Source organism: Hippopotamus amphibius, chromosome 1 (genome assembly GCF_030028045.1).
Source record: "Hippopotamus amphibius kiboko isolate mHipAmp2 chromosome 1, mHipAmp2.hap2, whole genome shotgun sequence".
Taxonomy (NCBI): domain Eukaryota; kingdom Metazoa; phylum Chordata; class Mammalia; order Artiodactyla; family Hippopotamidae; genus Hippopotamus; species Hippopotamus amphibius.
Window position 1 is genome coordinate 70,227,021 of NC_080186.1, and position 14,831 is coordinate 70,241,851.

Here is a 14,831-nt window from a genome sequence, read left to right on the forward strand (position 1 = left end):
AGGCAACTAACTTTCACTTCCCCTATCTCTATATCTAAGTCTCTATATCTTTATATCTACATGTGGCAATATTATAAAACGTAAAAACTATTAGAACAATGTAAATATTGCTAACATACCCACCTATCTCCTGTTTTCTTTCCTATTCAGAATTGCTAGCAAAAGACAACTTTCTTATTTTGAAAAGTCCCTAAACTTATTATTTTTCTTCTTTCCCTGGATTCAAAATTTTCTTGCTTTTAACTCCAACTCCTCTCCCCTCTCTGCTTGAGCCATCTGCCTCCCCTGATCCCATTTCATTTTGTCAAGCACCTTGAAGGTGAGAAGAGCATCCAATGCCAACTTCTTGCACAATACATTTACTGTATTCTAATTGTCAGCTCCCTCAGTTTTGTAGAGCAGCTTACTCTTTTTTTTTTAAGCTCTTAATTGGGATATAATTGCTTTACACTTTTGTACCAGCTTTTGAGGTACACCAAAGTGAATCAGCTGTATTTATACATATATCCCCATATCCCCTCCCTCCCAAGACTCCCTCCCACTCTCCCTGTCGCGGCCCTCTAAGGCATCACCCATCATCGAGTTGATCTCCCTTTGTTATACAGCAACTTCCCACTGCAGTTGGTAGTGTATATATGTCTATGCTACTCTCTCACTTTGTCCCAGTTTCCCCTTTGCCCCCTGCCCCCCCAACCCCGTGTCCTCCAGTCCATTCTCAGAGCAGCTTACTCTTTTTCTATGTAACTATCTTTCTTTTCCCTTTTCCTATTTTTAAGCACTTTCATCTTACTGCAGAGCCCTTAGCTTTGTTTGTCACTGCCAAAAATGTCCCTGATATCTAATATCACTAGCTTTCACTCAGAAGGCAGTGATGACAGTTCTCCTGGACTCTTTCCTGTCATCCATTTCCTAAATCCAGTCTTTGCCTTCTTCTGTTATGTTTCCTTTCAAGTAGTTTTCAGGTTTACCCCTGCTCCTGAATCCCCATGGTAACCATTGTAGTCTTTGTGTCGTAATCAACTGGATTACTACTGCAATAGCAGCCCAGCTAGAGGCTCTGACTTCAATGCCTTTTTCTTCTGTTTCAGCCTACTAGTTCTCTGTCTTTATTGGCCACAAATCACCTGGGGTACCTGTTAAAATGCAAAGTCCCAGGGTCCATCCCAGAGATTTTGATTCAGTAGATTTAGAATAGGGCCCCAGAACCTTCATTTTAACAAACATTCCAGGGTAATCTGTAGTATGTAATACACAACCTACACTAAGAAATAATGCTTAGCTATTCCAGTGCACCCTATGAGATAATTCAGTGCCTGCCTCCCCATAGGAACTACATACAATTTTTAAGTGAATAAGTCCTTCATACCAAACTCTGATGAACTTTTCAGAAAATTACTTTTATCATATCTTTCACTTCTCTAGAGACAAAATATAATTGTCTATAATTTCATGTTCAAATTCCCTATTCTGGTTTCCAAAGCTTTCCAAAATCTGATCCCATCTAATTATCATACCCTTTTCCCACTTCTCACTGTTTTCCAACCAGCACCCTCTATTTCTAATAAGCTAGTGCTTTCATTGTCCTCTTCTGTTTTTATGGGTCTCGACTAAAAAGACATGCACAGGAGACAATAATGTGTTTCAAATTTAATGAATGAAGCAAAGACAGACATAAAAGAAAGAATGAGAAGTGAAGTTGATAACCTAGCAAAAAATGACCAGGTAGCATGATATGAGTGTCTTAGATATAAAGATGAATTTGTTTCAAATCATGGTCTGGTATAGCCCCTCAGTAGCTACAATGTTCCAGTAACTAATAAGTCTCTCCCTTGTGTCCTTTCTCACAATGGATTTGCCCATGTTCCCTTTGCTTGAACTCTTTCTCTCTCACCAACCCCATTTATTCATCAAACTCCTATTTATGCTTTTAATCTCACCTCAAGTACCACTTCTTCCAGAAAGCCTTCTCCGACCTAGCTCTCTTTGTTCTCCACTTGCTGGTATTCCTTTAGCATTCATTCTCATCTAGGTTTCCTTCATCTTGGCTTGTAAATATAAAACCATTAATGTGTTTATTCTACTAATCTCCATATAATGGCTAGGCCTTAAGCACCATTAAGAGCACATCTCCATGAATCTCCTCACCCATCCCTGGGGCTATAAATAGTAGAGACTTAATAAATAATTACTTAAGGAAAGAGTGAAAACTAGCCCATTGTTCACTTTCTCCTCACCACTTAGCTTACTGACTAGGTGAAGACCTTACTGGGCAATGCAATGATGACTTAGGCATGTCACATACAAATTTATATTTGCGGCTCAAATTTATAATACTGAGATGGATACCACAGCCAAACCAGGACTCACCTGATGGACACATATTGCCAGCCAGTCAGTCAGAGTCCTGGCTTTCCTACTGTACTTTCTCCCCATCCTCCCCTGGGAAAACCACATCCCCCAGAGCCCAGACCCTGTGCTTCTCTGCTTAGCAATAAGACTTTTCTACTAAATACTCAATTTTTGGCCTCTTACTATTTTTATTTTTAATCTTTAATAGTATTCTCCTTTGGTCCTATTCTGGCTTCTTTTTCTCATTTTCCAAACTGTTACTTGTGGCACCCATCCTACCCCGAAAATGCTTTTAGAAGTGCCAGTGACTTGCTTTTATTTGAAATGAAAACTTCCATATGTCTTATTTATAATCACGAAGAGTCAGTTAATAAAAGCAAAAGGGAGTCCCTTGATTGTTATGGCATATTTTAGAATAGTTCATACACCAAGGAGAGAAGGAAATTCTGGATTAGGTTCCTGACACAGTTATTCCTAGAAGATATGCCTGAGGTTCATATTGAAAGACAAGGAAAGCTTTTGCCAAACTATCCTGTCATGTAATTTTCAAGACAAAATTTTCTAAACATTGAATTTCAGATAAGGGGATTGGAAGCACAGATAAGCAATAGTGATATTCATTCATTTACTCAAGAAATATTTTTGAGCATCTACTAGGTACAGTTCTAAGTGAGGAGGTTACAGCAGCAAACAAAACAAAATGAACAAACAGAAAACTCCCTGCTTTTATGGAGCTAATATTCCAGTAGTGAGAGAAGATTCTACACAAATAAATATATAATCTGGCAAATTAAATGGTCAGAGAGAAAGGTTCTTTCTTCTGAGATACTCAGTCCATGTTCCATAATTGTCTTCCTTTTTCTTCATAAGAGTTTTCATGTATACTTCCAGGACTGGGTAATGACTTGGTCTGGGTTTTGCCTTTAGAAAAAGAATGGGCAAGTTCCTTTCTCCTTCCAAACATCTGGACTGGGGTTTATTCTATTCCTCCCTTGGTGAGATACCAACAGCCTACTTTATCTGCTCCCTTGTTGAAGAGAGATGAAGTGTCTGGGAAGGATCAGAATCAAGGCTGTGTAAGAAAAGGACAACAATAAGTAGGATGGTTTGGACCAGACAAATAAGGGCTATTGGGCTTTTGTGTGTGAGGATCTCCAGTGTGAAGAATGTGAACTAATTCCCTCCACGTAGAGCAGAAGAAATCAATGAGGGCTGACGTCAAAACACAAGGATTTCAAGAAGACACCAGACATACTGGCAGGGGGATTCTTAGACGCTGTATAAAACTGTGCTATCAAGAGAGAAGTTGTGAAATCTCCTCCTTTTGTCAGTCTGTGAGAACAAAGTAGACAGCAATCTGTCTGGTATGGTTTGGAAGAATCCTTTCCTGCAGACAGATGGTCTGGGATTTCATCCTGGGATTATATGACTGTTCCCCTCTACTCTCTCAGATCTATGATCATGTTAAATTCTTTTTCACTGGTTACATAACCTACTTTACTTATTCCTTCCCTGATATTGATCCCTCTGTTTGGACTCTCAATCTATGCCCTTAGTTACTTTGTCACACAGCCACCCAGAGAGTTAGAGAAGGACTAGGACCAGGTCTCATGCCTCCTGCCTCCTGCCTCCTGCTTGAGCCAGGGCTCCAAGAAGACCACTGGTCATGGGGTCTTTGCCTTCAGGCCTGCCTCATGGTGAAAAGCCCACACAAATCCATCTTGTGCCAAACTTCTTTCTTGAAAAAATGACTAAGTATGGCTCAAGCATAGTTAATAAAGTTGCAGCTGAGATGAGACTGAGTCATCTGTCATACCCTGGTCTCTCTTTTACTAATCAGTTGTGAGAAACATTTCAGAATCAGAGAGCAGCAGCAAAGAAATGTGAGATACTCAGACTTCTTGAGGCAATTAGAGACTAAAGAGCAGAAGGCAAATCAGTCTTCCTGCCTTGACAGTCTTAAAATACACACTGAAAGGAGACTTTGGAGCTACACTATTTGTGACAGATTTTGACCATAACACATTTTCTAAGAGGAAATAAAAATTACTCACTTCGGGACATGCGTTCCACCCTCGCATCAGCAGAGATGATATGGGCTTGGGAATGGAATAGCCGATGGGAGGTCTGATGTGGTGGTAAGCCATGTCTGCTGCGGCAGCCGCTGCAAACCAAATGGTCATGTCAGTTTTGAAATTCACATATTCATGTCAAGAAACATATGAACAGGCAACACAAAAATCATTAAAAATCAATCTGGGAAACATCAGCAGAGATTCAAAAAGGACTCTATGCTGTTTTTTTTTTTTTTTTTTAAATGCTTAAGCAAAATAGTGGATAATTTGCTACTATAAGTTTATCTTTATAATTGTTCATTTTCTCAGTTGTTCACTCAACAAATGGTGAGCAGAGGGGATTTATATAGGACCAAAGGAACAGACAAAGGAGAATACAAATAGCAAGCAGTACAGGGTATGTACATGATGTTTTAGGAAGTAATGTAGACTGAAAGGTAGATTGGACCAGCCTATATAATGCATGAATCCCAGGCTAAAGAGCTTACACTGCACACAGCCAGGCAAGGAACCACTGAACTTTGCACTGCTGAGAGCACCTATATCACTTCGGCAAAATAAAGCTTAAATCTGGTTTCTGGTTATAAGAATGTTGGGATTTTCACTTTTAATATTTATAAAGTAGTTACTGTTTGCTAAACTCTGTTGGATACTCCATCATTTTAGCTAATATTGATCATTGACTGAACTCTCTAGTGTTGTCTGCCTGCTTGGATGTCTTAATATTGCTCATCTCAAACGCTCCATCACTATGTTGTGATTCTTGGGACTTCTTTGGAGATTCCTGATTGCTGATTATTTTTCTGTTCTGCATTCAGTGATTTCTGTACTCCCTTGGAAACCAAGCTTATAGCTACTTTTATTGACCACGTTATGTATCAAGCATCATGGTAGATACATAAGTTCTTTCAATCCTTTTAAGCCATGCGTGCAAGGTAGGTGCTATTGTTATGTGTGTGTTGTGTGAGTGGGTTGTGTGTGTGTGGGTGATGTGTACATAACTAGCTTTTAATTTATAAAAATTTTAATATAACCAGTAGTTGGCATAGCCTCTTTTTTTCAGATTTCATGCCCTTTTCAGCTACTCCACATTGAAAATACTTTGTAAACAACATACGAAGCTCTTTTATTCCTCTGAAAAATTGCTCTGCACCCATGGGAGGCTAAAGTTCCAGGACACTGCCTCCTGTGTTCTCCACTGTGATGTCCCAATCATCTGTCTATATCTTAATGGCTTTTGAGATATGACCCACAACCGCTACCACTCTTCCACCAAAGTTTACTCCAACTAAATTCTGTGTATAGGTCTACATCTGGCAGATGCAGTGAAATTACGCGCAAGGCAACTTAACATTTTGCTTTATGGATCATTCAAAATTACTATATAATTTTGCCAAATGTAAAATTAATACTTGTTTTTCGTAGAAGGCTAGAAAATTAGGAGAATTAGAGAGAATGAAATCCTATTATTCAGACGAAGCAATTGTTAAAATATTTTGAGCATTGTTTATTATTCTTCATATCAGTGAGCTCATGTCCAATATACAATTATGGAATCTTTTTTCCCCTAAATCAAATATAAGCATGTTCTCATGTTATTAAAATTCTACGTTAACCTATTTTTAATGATTCTGCATTTAGTGTGATTTACTTAATTATTTCTCAATTTCAGGTTGTTCAAATTTGGGTGTGAACACGTCAAAGAATATGTTTTTCAATATGACTTTCCCAATTTCACAGATCATTTATGATATTTTGAGGAGTGAATTAATATGTCAAAGGGCATAACCACTTTAAAGACTTTTGATGCATACTGATGAAAACTTTTCCTAAACAGTTGTAATAATTTATACTCTCAATAACAAAAGTGTGAGAGGGTTGTCATTATACCTGCATCAGAATAAGGTTTTCTCATTTTATAAAAGATTTTGCTAATATGAGAGGTAAATATATCAGCTCATTTGTTGCTATTTAAATTTTGTTCTTTGATAAGTAGTGAGGCTTAATATTTTCCCAAATATTTATTAGTTATTGTATTTAAAATCTTGAGTTCATGCCCTTTGCCCACCTGGAATCTGAGTATTTCCTTGTAACAGCCATCTAATGGTACAATGATTCCAGGCTAAGGGCAGAATGGGGAATTTCACTCCCACTTTTGTCTTCAAGGCCCTTTGTAACATATTTGCATGATCACATTATCTAACCATTTCTGGCTACTATCATTCAAGTAGAGTTACAGTTGCTGACACTAAGAAAACAAAGAAACAAAAGACTTCTCAAAACATATTTAGCAAACTTAACATGACTTATAAAATATGTCTTTCGTGTCACAAAAAGCTAGGCTTCTTAGGTTCCTTCCAGTGGCTACTCTTGACTATTTTTAATTCTTTTTGAAATGAGGTAAATAAATAAGCAAACAAATAAACTGATGCTTAATGATCATTGATCTTCTAACTTACTTTTTCACCTTGTGATCATTTGGATATTGCTGAGCTGGTGCAGCTATAAGCACATAAACCAGTGTAGTGAACACATTTAAACTAATTACACATACCCTAATGGGGAGGGAGGGACTATTCATAAAGTGACTTAAACTCAGATGCAGGTGCCAAACGTCTCCTCTGAAACTCTTTTAGACTCTGATATCAAGTACATAAAGTTACTTGTTTGCTTCTTGGCACTGTGTCTGAAAAATCAGTTTAAGACGAATGATATTTAATTCTTCATTATTCAAAGTAGATTCTGCAGGGTCTTGGCATCTCCTTTTCCCTTTTGCTTTACACACTCTTGGCAATGATACTACTCATTAGCACCTCTGCCAGAAAGTGGGCAATGCAACGTGAAGGGTCATGGAATTGAAATTTGTAACCTCTGAGACTGCTTTGTCAGTCTTGCCTAAGTGGCCATGCTACGCTAGCAGCTGGGACCTTTTCTGGTATTCCAGATTCAGGAAAAAGACTGTCAGCCCATTGATCAAATTTTTACCTTGATTGCTACATAAAATATGTGAAATGATTTATGTAAACGTTGGTTTCCATTTTCACAACTAAAACTTTGCTATTAAAAGAGAATAAGGATACATTTGAAAAATACCAATAACTTTTTATTGAGTGCCTATTATTTCTTCAGTACTACCCTGAGATAGTTATCAATAGTTTGGCAAATTTATAATCTAGATTCTAGAGTAGGACTGTCCAATAGAACTTTCTGTAATGATGAAAATGTCCTTCTGTTCTGTGCAATATGGTAGCATGTGGCTATTAAGCACTCAAAATTTGGCTAGTGTGATTGAGAAACTGAATTTTTAATTTGACTTAATTTCTATTAATATAAATTTAAATTTAAATAGCCATGTATGTCTAGTGGCTTCCATACCGGACAGCACAATTCTAGAGCATAACTCCCATTATCCTGAATGAGAAAAATTAACAGAAATTTGAGAGTCAGCGTTAAGGGTCTACATAACCACGGTGTTGATTTATGGAGTCCAGTTCTTCATTATCAAGAAAAGAAAAGATATGAAAGGAGATTGTGAGTGTTGTCTCTCAAAAGAGGCCAGTAACAGAACAAGCATTCAATACAATGTGTGTTAACCTTCATTCACTTATTCAAAATGTATTGAACGTTCTATGTGAGAAATAATAGGCAGAAAAAAATGAAGTCTTATGCTTTTCAAAAAATTTGGTAAATGAACGAGTAATAATAAAGTGAATTACTGGATTTTTCACTGATTTAATGGTTCAATCATAAGTTCTGAAATGCAGTTCTTTTTTCCTGTGATTCCCTTTCCCTGCCCTCTTTCCCTGCATCACATCTACTGTCATTTAGGTCTTAGCTGAGACAAACTCTCTCTGGGGGCCCATCCTATGGGGTCCCACAGCACTCTGTACTACAATAGCATGTATTATATTAAACTTAATTGCCTATTTACTTGCTTGTCTCTGCAAATAGATCACAAGCTCCTTGAGGTCAGGAACTGTGTCTTTTCACCACTGTGTCTCCTGTGCTTAGCACAATGACTGGCAATTAGTAGGCATTAAATAGATATGTAATGAATGAATCAATAAATGTGATAGTTCAAAATATGATTTCATTGGAAATAACACAGATCACAGTTTAAAGAACTCAGTACATACCTATGGTACAAAGGAATGAAAATGATGGATTAATGCCAGTTAATATGTTGCTCATTATTATGTTTTTAGGACAGAGCATAATACCTACCTATCAAGAAACATTGTAGAATGAATATAATGTTTAGTTTAATATGAAATTAAAACATACTTAGATAAATTATTGAGATCTGCTGGCATATTGAGTCCATAATACTATCTTTTGTTCAAAACATTTTGGGAAGAGGCTTCAATAAACTGAAGCAGTATGCATATTGAGAAATGCCCTTAACTAGGATATCCAGAGGCCTAATTTTCAGTCTGGCTTTGCTTTTAACTCTCTGGGAGATCCTAATTAAGCCAGTTTGCCTCTGTGAGTATTAATTTCTCTAAATGTAAGATGAAGCAGTGAGGGCACAGTGTAATGGTGACAAGCATGGGCTTTGGGGACAAGAAGCCATGATTTTAAGTCTTGACTATACCTCTTACTAGCGTATGATGTTAAGCCTACATCTTATCCTGACGGAACCTGATCCATAGCTTATTGTCAGAATTAAAAGAGTCTACATAGAGCATCTGTCACATTGTTGGCGCTCAACAAGTGTTAGCTGTAATTGTTGCTATAATTAGTATGTATAGATCTAAGGCTCTTACTGATTCCTTTTAGTCTAAACCTAGAGAACTAGATATCAAAAATATTATTGTATATTTTCTATTCGGTTTAGACCAGAAATCTTATTACCTTTTAGGTTTCTTTGGGTATGAATACCGAATGAAATATTTCATCGAGTTACTGCAGATCACAAGACTAAAAACCATCCTATCTGTCATCGGTCCCAGTTTATAACTCAATATGGCTGTTGTGGAGAGGATTACTATGCAGCTTTCAATGGTGAACTTAATTAGCTTTACATTGCTTATGGATAAATCAGTGCTAGATTCTCAATTCCTAAAGTAACTTACCACTTCCTCTCTTAGGTTTTATAAAAGTAAAAATGAGAGGAATAAAGTACAATATTTTGTTTGTAAATTTTGACTAAGATAAAATTGCCAGAATTTTTTTTTCTAGTTTCTGTGTATATGTGTCCTAAAAAACACAGTTGGTTCTACTTCATTGTTTTCAATGGGCAGGGCTGTGGTGAGACAAAGCAAATGCATTCTACCATCACAGCAAGAGCTAAGACACATTCTTTGTTAAACTGACACTTTTCAATGATGTATCACCAGAGCATACAGCATCTGAGAGAGACCATGAGATTGCAATCTTGAGATTGTACTAAGAATGGCTTAATTTTTTAAACCACATCCCATTCTCATTACAGACTGTCAGAAGAATAGATTAATTTGCACCATTGTCTGTTCTCATTGCAATCTTTGTCAGCGTAATGAAGTATCGGAATGTTAATATCAGCTATATTCATGGAAATATCACCATCCATTGGACCGATTTGATCTTTCCAGTGATCTGTGTAGTGACTGGCTGACATTACTCTTCTCAGTGATAAACTGTTAAGGATTAGCATAGCAAACATAGGATTTCAGAACTTCAGTTCACTCCTATTTTCCTATCACTTGTCAGAGCACAGTTCACATCACCAACGTGCTTATGCCCTTTGAGGTTATTATATTAGATGCTTTAGGATTCTAATCATATATGGAGCAGAACATAATCCTCTAATATTAAGCAGGTGTAGCAAATGAAAATGGCTACAAATATATGAGCCCTGTGACATAACTGGGTCTCTTCTTGTTTTTTAAAACCACATGACACACAAAAAATCTGCAAGCCATATTTGACTACTGGACCGCAGTTTGCAACTCTGAGGTAAAGCCTCAGTGTGAAGTTTCACCAAAATCTGGCCAGAATAAATTGGCAGATATTCTTCATTTGCTGCCATATCCCAGACTTAGTTGGAGCCTGGCATGTAGGAATCCCAGGACACCGAGTTGAGTCTCCCTGTGAACCAGATGGCATCACACATGAAAACAAAGGGAAAATAAGAGGCTCTCTTCTTTGGCTCCAAACTATAATCTGAAAGTGATCCACAAAATTGGATACCTGGTTATAAGCGAATGGGATTGGATAAAATATAGACTGATGGATTAATTCATCCCAGATTTCTTCTTTAGTTTTTCGTGATATATCAGAGGAGACAGGCCCAGGAGAGAAAGAAAATCTGGGAAGCAGGTGTTGATTTCTTTCTTTAAAATGTATCCAGGACAGGTCTTGTTTGCCAGGTCATACCAGCTCCTTTTTCATCTTGCCTGGTTCTCCTCTCTCTGCTTGGCTTCATAACTTGGCTCCTTCTCCTCCTAATCTCATCATTTCTGTCAGAGATCAGCTCTCTTCCTGTATTCATCATCCTCCTGCCAGTTAAGCCAGAAGCCTGGAAGTCCTCCTGGACTCCTCCCTCTCCCTTGTGCTTGCACTTCAATACATCGGCAAGTCCAGTTAAAATCTCTCAAAATCAGCCTCTCCTCTCTCTTCTAGATTACCTGGTTTTCTTGCCTCTGTTTCAGACTTCTCTAATCCAGCTTTTGCTTTGTAGCAAGAGGCAGCATTCTAAGATAATAGAGTTGTACTACTGCCCTGCTTAAAATCCTGTGGTGACTTCCATTTTTGACACACAAGGCCCTTCACCATGTAGCTTTAGCTTTACAGTTACAGCATGTCTTGCTGCTGATTCCCTTGTATTCTCTGCTTCATCCCTACTGAAAGATTTGTGAATCTCTCATGCCTCTGCACTCGCCCAGGCTGTTTTCTGCCAGGACACCTTCTCCATCTCCCCACTATTTGCCAATTAAATATTAGTCATCTTTTAAAGATGCAGTTCAGGTATCATCTGCTCTAAGAATCCTTCCCTGATATCCTTTCCCACCACCAGTCTTGGCAGGAGAGCCCTGCAGGGAGCATTCTTTGCACTCTGTGCTTCCCTCTGGTTGGGATTTACTCTGCTGACTGCACTTTTCTAATGCCCCTTCTGCACTACAAAGGAATGCCCCTTTCCTCTTTATTTTCCTCTTTCTCTAACACAGTTCCTGGCCAGAAGAGCACTTACGGATGGCTTAATATAATAATAATAATAGCTAATATTTATTGAGTGCCTACTATTGCCAGCTGCCATTCCAACCCTTTGAGGCAGGTCCTACTATTATCCTTGTTTAAAAAATAACGACACCGAAGTACTGAAGTATAGTTTGGTTAAGCAGCTTGAGTAAGTCTTGCAAGACTCATGCTCTTACACTTATGCCAAGTCTGTTTAGCCTGAAAAATGTTTTCTTAAAAATTGAGTTAATTGCCAATATTTGAAAGTCTTTAGATTTCTGAACAAACACACAGAAATTAGTTGATATGGCAACAGTGAGCAAGCATCCCTATGTTTCCTTCACGGCACTGTTTGGCTGGAGATGGGGAGCAGCTGTCCCCTGAGTCAGAGCATGTGATTCCTGTACATCACATTGTCCTGCATCAAGAAGTTTCTTGCTTCCCCTGATCCTGTGGGCATTGGATCTTGTGACCCTTGGGATGGTGAATGTGATGGCTTTTTTGATTCTTTCTAAACCTGAGATTATAAGGTTAATTTGAACATATGCTATGTAAAAGAGACCCTAACTTCAAGTTCTTCTGAAGGCATACTCATCACTTGCATAGGAGACAATGCTAATATTTGCATTCTATTTATATATTTCTCCCAGGAGATAGGCTTCTGTTAAATCCAGGAGGATGAGCCATGTGTAATGTTGCTACTCCCATAATTGATAATCCTGTCCCACACTGTAGTCATGGATTTGTTCCTCATTGTAAATGGCTAATATGTAGCTTATATTGAATCTGATCCTTCACATAATTTATTGCTGAACATTTGCTAGACTGCCTAACCACTGCAATGATATTAACAATCTCAGTTCTTGATGCATGGTAACTGTCCAAATTTTAAAAATTCAGCATCTATCATAAACAAACTCTTTTTCCAATAAAGTACTATAAATTCTAATATCTGAGATATTGGATTCAAGTTATTCTTAGGCAAGGCTTTTAACTGTTTTATCATTTAATATCCCCCCCCCAAATAGTAAATATTTCTGAGGGCCCATGAGAGAGAGAATCTTTATCTTTTTGAAATATCCATTTTATAATTAGCAAAGGGTAACAGAGTAGAGAAAATTGCAAAACTGTATGAGTAAAATATGATAAATACTATGATAAATGATAACTTAGGGCATGGAGGAGACTGAACTTAACTGAATATTGAAGAATTAAGGAAGATATTTTTGGAAGAAGTAATACTTAAAGCTAAGACCTAAAAGTAAACTGGAGTTTGTATGATGAAGAGCAGGGAGGAGTATGTCTGATGAACAACTAACATGTGCAAAGACATGGAAGTGAGAGGAAATGTGTCATGTTAGGGATATGAAATAATTCCCTGTGGCTGAACACAGAGGAGAGGCTGCAAGTGGCAGGTGGTAGACCTGGGGAGGAAAGAAGAAGCATAACTATGGGGCTTTGTAGATTGTATTACAAATTATTTTTTATATTAAGAACAAAGGAAATACATTGAAGACTTTAAGTAAAGGGATAATCAAATTTGAGTGTTTAAAGTTACATCTAGCTATAGAAATGGCAACTAGTGAAAAAAAGATGGTGAGCAAAACTAGAGACAAGGATGCCATTTAAGATACTGTGTAGGATTCTATTTGTGAAATAAGGAAGTAGTAGTGGAGAGCAAGATAAGTGGATAGATTTAGAACATATTTAAAAAGTGGGATTGAAAATAAGAAAACAAGTGAAAAAGGAAGGCTGGAGGGAAGGAAGGAAGGGAAGAAGAATGAAAAGAAAGAAAGAAGAAAGAAAAGAAGGAAAGAAAAAAGTTAAGGGTGACTTTGAAGTTTTTATATGGGCTCCCTGGAGAATGAGAATTCCACTCAAGCACAGAATCATAGGAAGCCTTGACCTTGTATTACAGTTTGCCCTTATCTTTCATCTTACAGTTGCAGAGAGATTTCAATTTACAAAGTTCAGTCACAAAATCATCTTATTTGATCCTCACAGTAATCTCCGTGGAGTCACCATTAAGTGCACTTACCAAAGAAACTGAGCTTGTGTAAAAGCCTAGAGGCCAGAGGAAATGCAATGCATTCAAGAAAGCAAGGAAAGGTTTGGAGTGGCTGGAGCACAGAAAGTGAAATGATATGAACAAGGTTAGAGATACTGAATCATGTAGAGTGTTGCGGGACATATTAAGAATTTTGAGATTTAATCCTAAAATCATGGGAAGCCGTAGGATGATTTTAAGCAATGGTGACATAATCAGGTTTCTGTTTTTAAAATATCATTTTAGTGGATGTGTAGAGATTGGATAGGAGGAGAAGAATAAAGGGAGAATGGTTAAAGAGCTTTTGCAGTAAAGTGATAAAGATGGCAGTTTGAACTAGAGTGGTGGTGGATAAAACTTTAGATGTAGATAGGGGTATATACCTCATCAATTCTATTCAGTATTGTATTAGAGGTCCTTGCCTGCATGAGAAAGCAAGAAAAAGATATAAAATACACACATATTTGAAAGAAAGAAATAAAAATTTTTTTTTCACAGATGACATAATCATCTATGCTCAAAATCCCAAAGAATATACAAGAAAGCTACTCGAACTGATAAGTTAATTTAGCAAATTTGGAGGTTACTAGCTAGTTATTTAAAAATTAATTATATTTCTATTCTAGCAAAAACCATTATATATTTAAATTGAAAAAACATATAAAATAGCATCAAGAAGCACAAAATTCATAAAAATAATTCTGAAAAAATATGTGTAAGGTTTCTATGATGAAGACTATAAACACAATGATGACAGAAATCAAAGACCTAAATGAAGGGAGAGATATATTATGTTTATCAGTTAAAAGAGTCACTATGCATAAATTGTCAATTCTTTCCAAATTGCTCTACAGATTCACTGCAATTCAATCAAAATTCCAGCAGACTTTTCTTTTTTTTTTGTAGAAATAGACAAGCTGGTTCTAAAATTATACAGAAAAGCAAAAACCCTATAATAGCAAAAGCAATTTTAACAAAGAAGAGCAAAGTTGGAGGATTCATGGTATCTGATTTTGAGATTTACTGTAACTTATCAATATAGTGTAGTATTGGTATAAGAGTAGATTTATATTAATAGAACAAAATAGAGTCCACGCATATGTGCTCAATTAATTTTTGACACCAGTACCAAAATAACAACCAATAAAGGAAAGTTTTTTAAACAAATCAAGCTGAAAAACTGTGTCCATATTAAAAAACAA

At 37.0% G+C, this 14,831-nt stretch overlaps 1 protein-coding gene across 1 annotated transcript in view; it reads right to left on the reverse strand.

The window, feature by feature from the left end:
• The window catches only part of TNNI3K (TNNI3 interacting kinase), a 280,990-nt gene that overhangs the window by 78,878 nt on the left and 187,281 nt on the right, over positions 1 to 14,831 (reverse strand). The window contains exon 21 of the mRNA XM_057716084.1: positions 4,404 to 4,513. Within this exon, the coding sequence (XP_057572067.1) occupies positions 4,404 to 4,513 (110 nt within the window). The remainder of the gene's footprint in view (positions 1 to 4,403; positions 4,514 to 14,831) is intronic.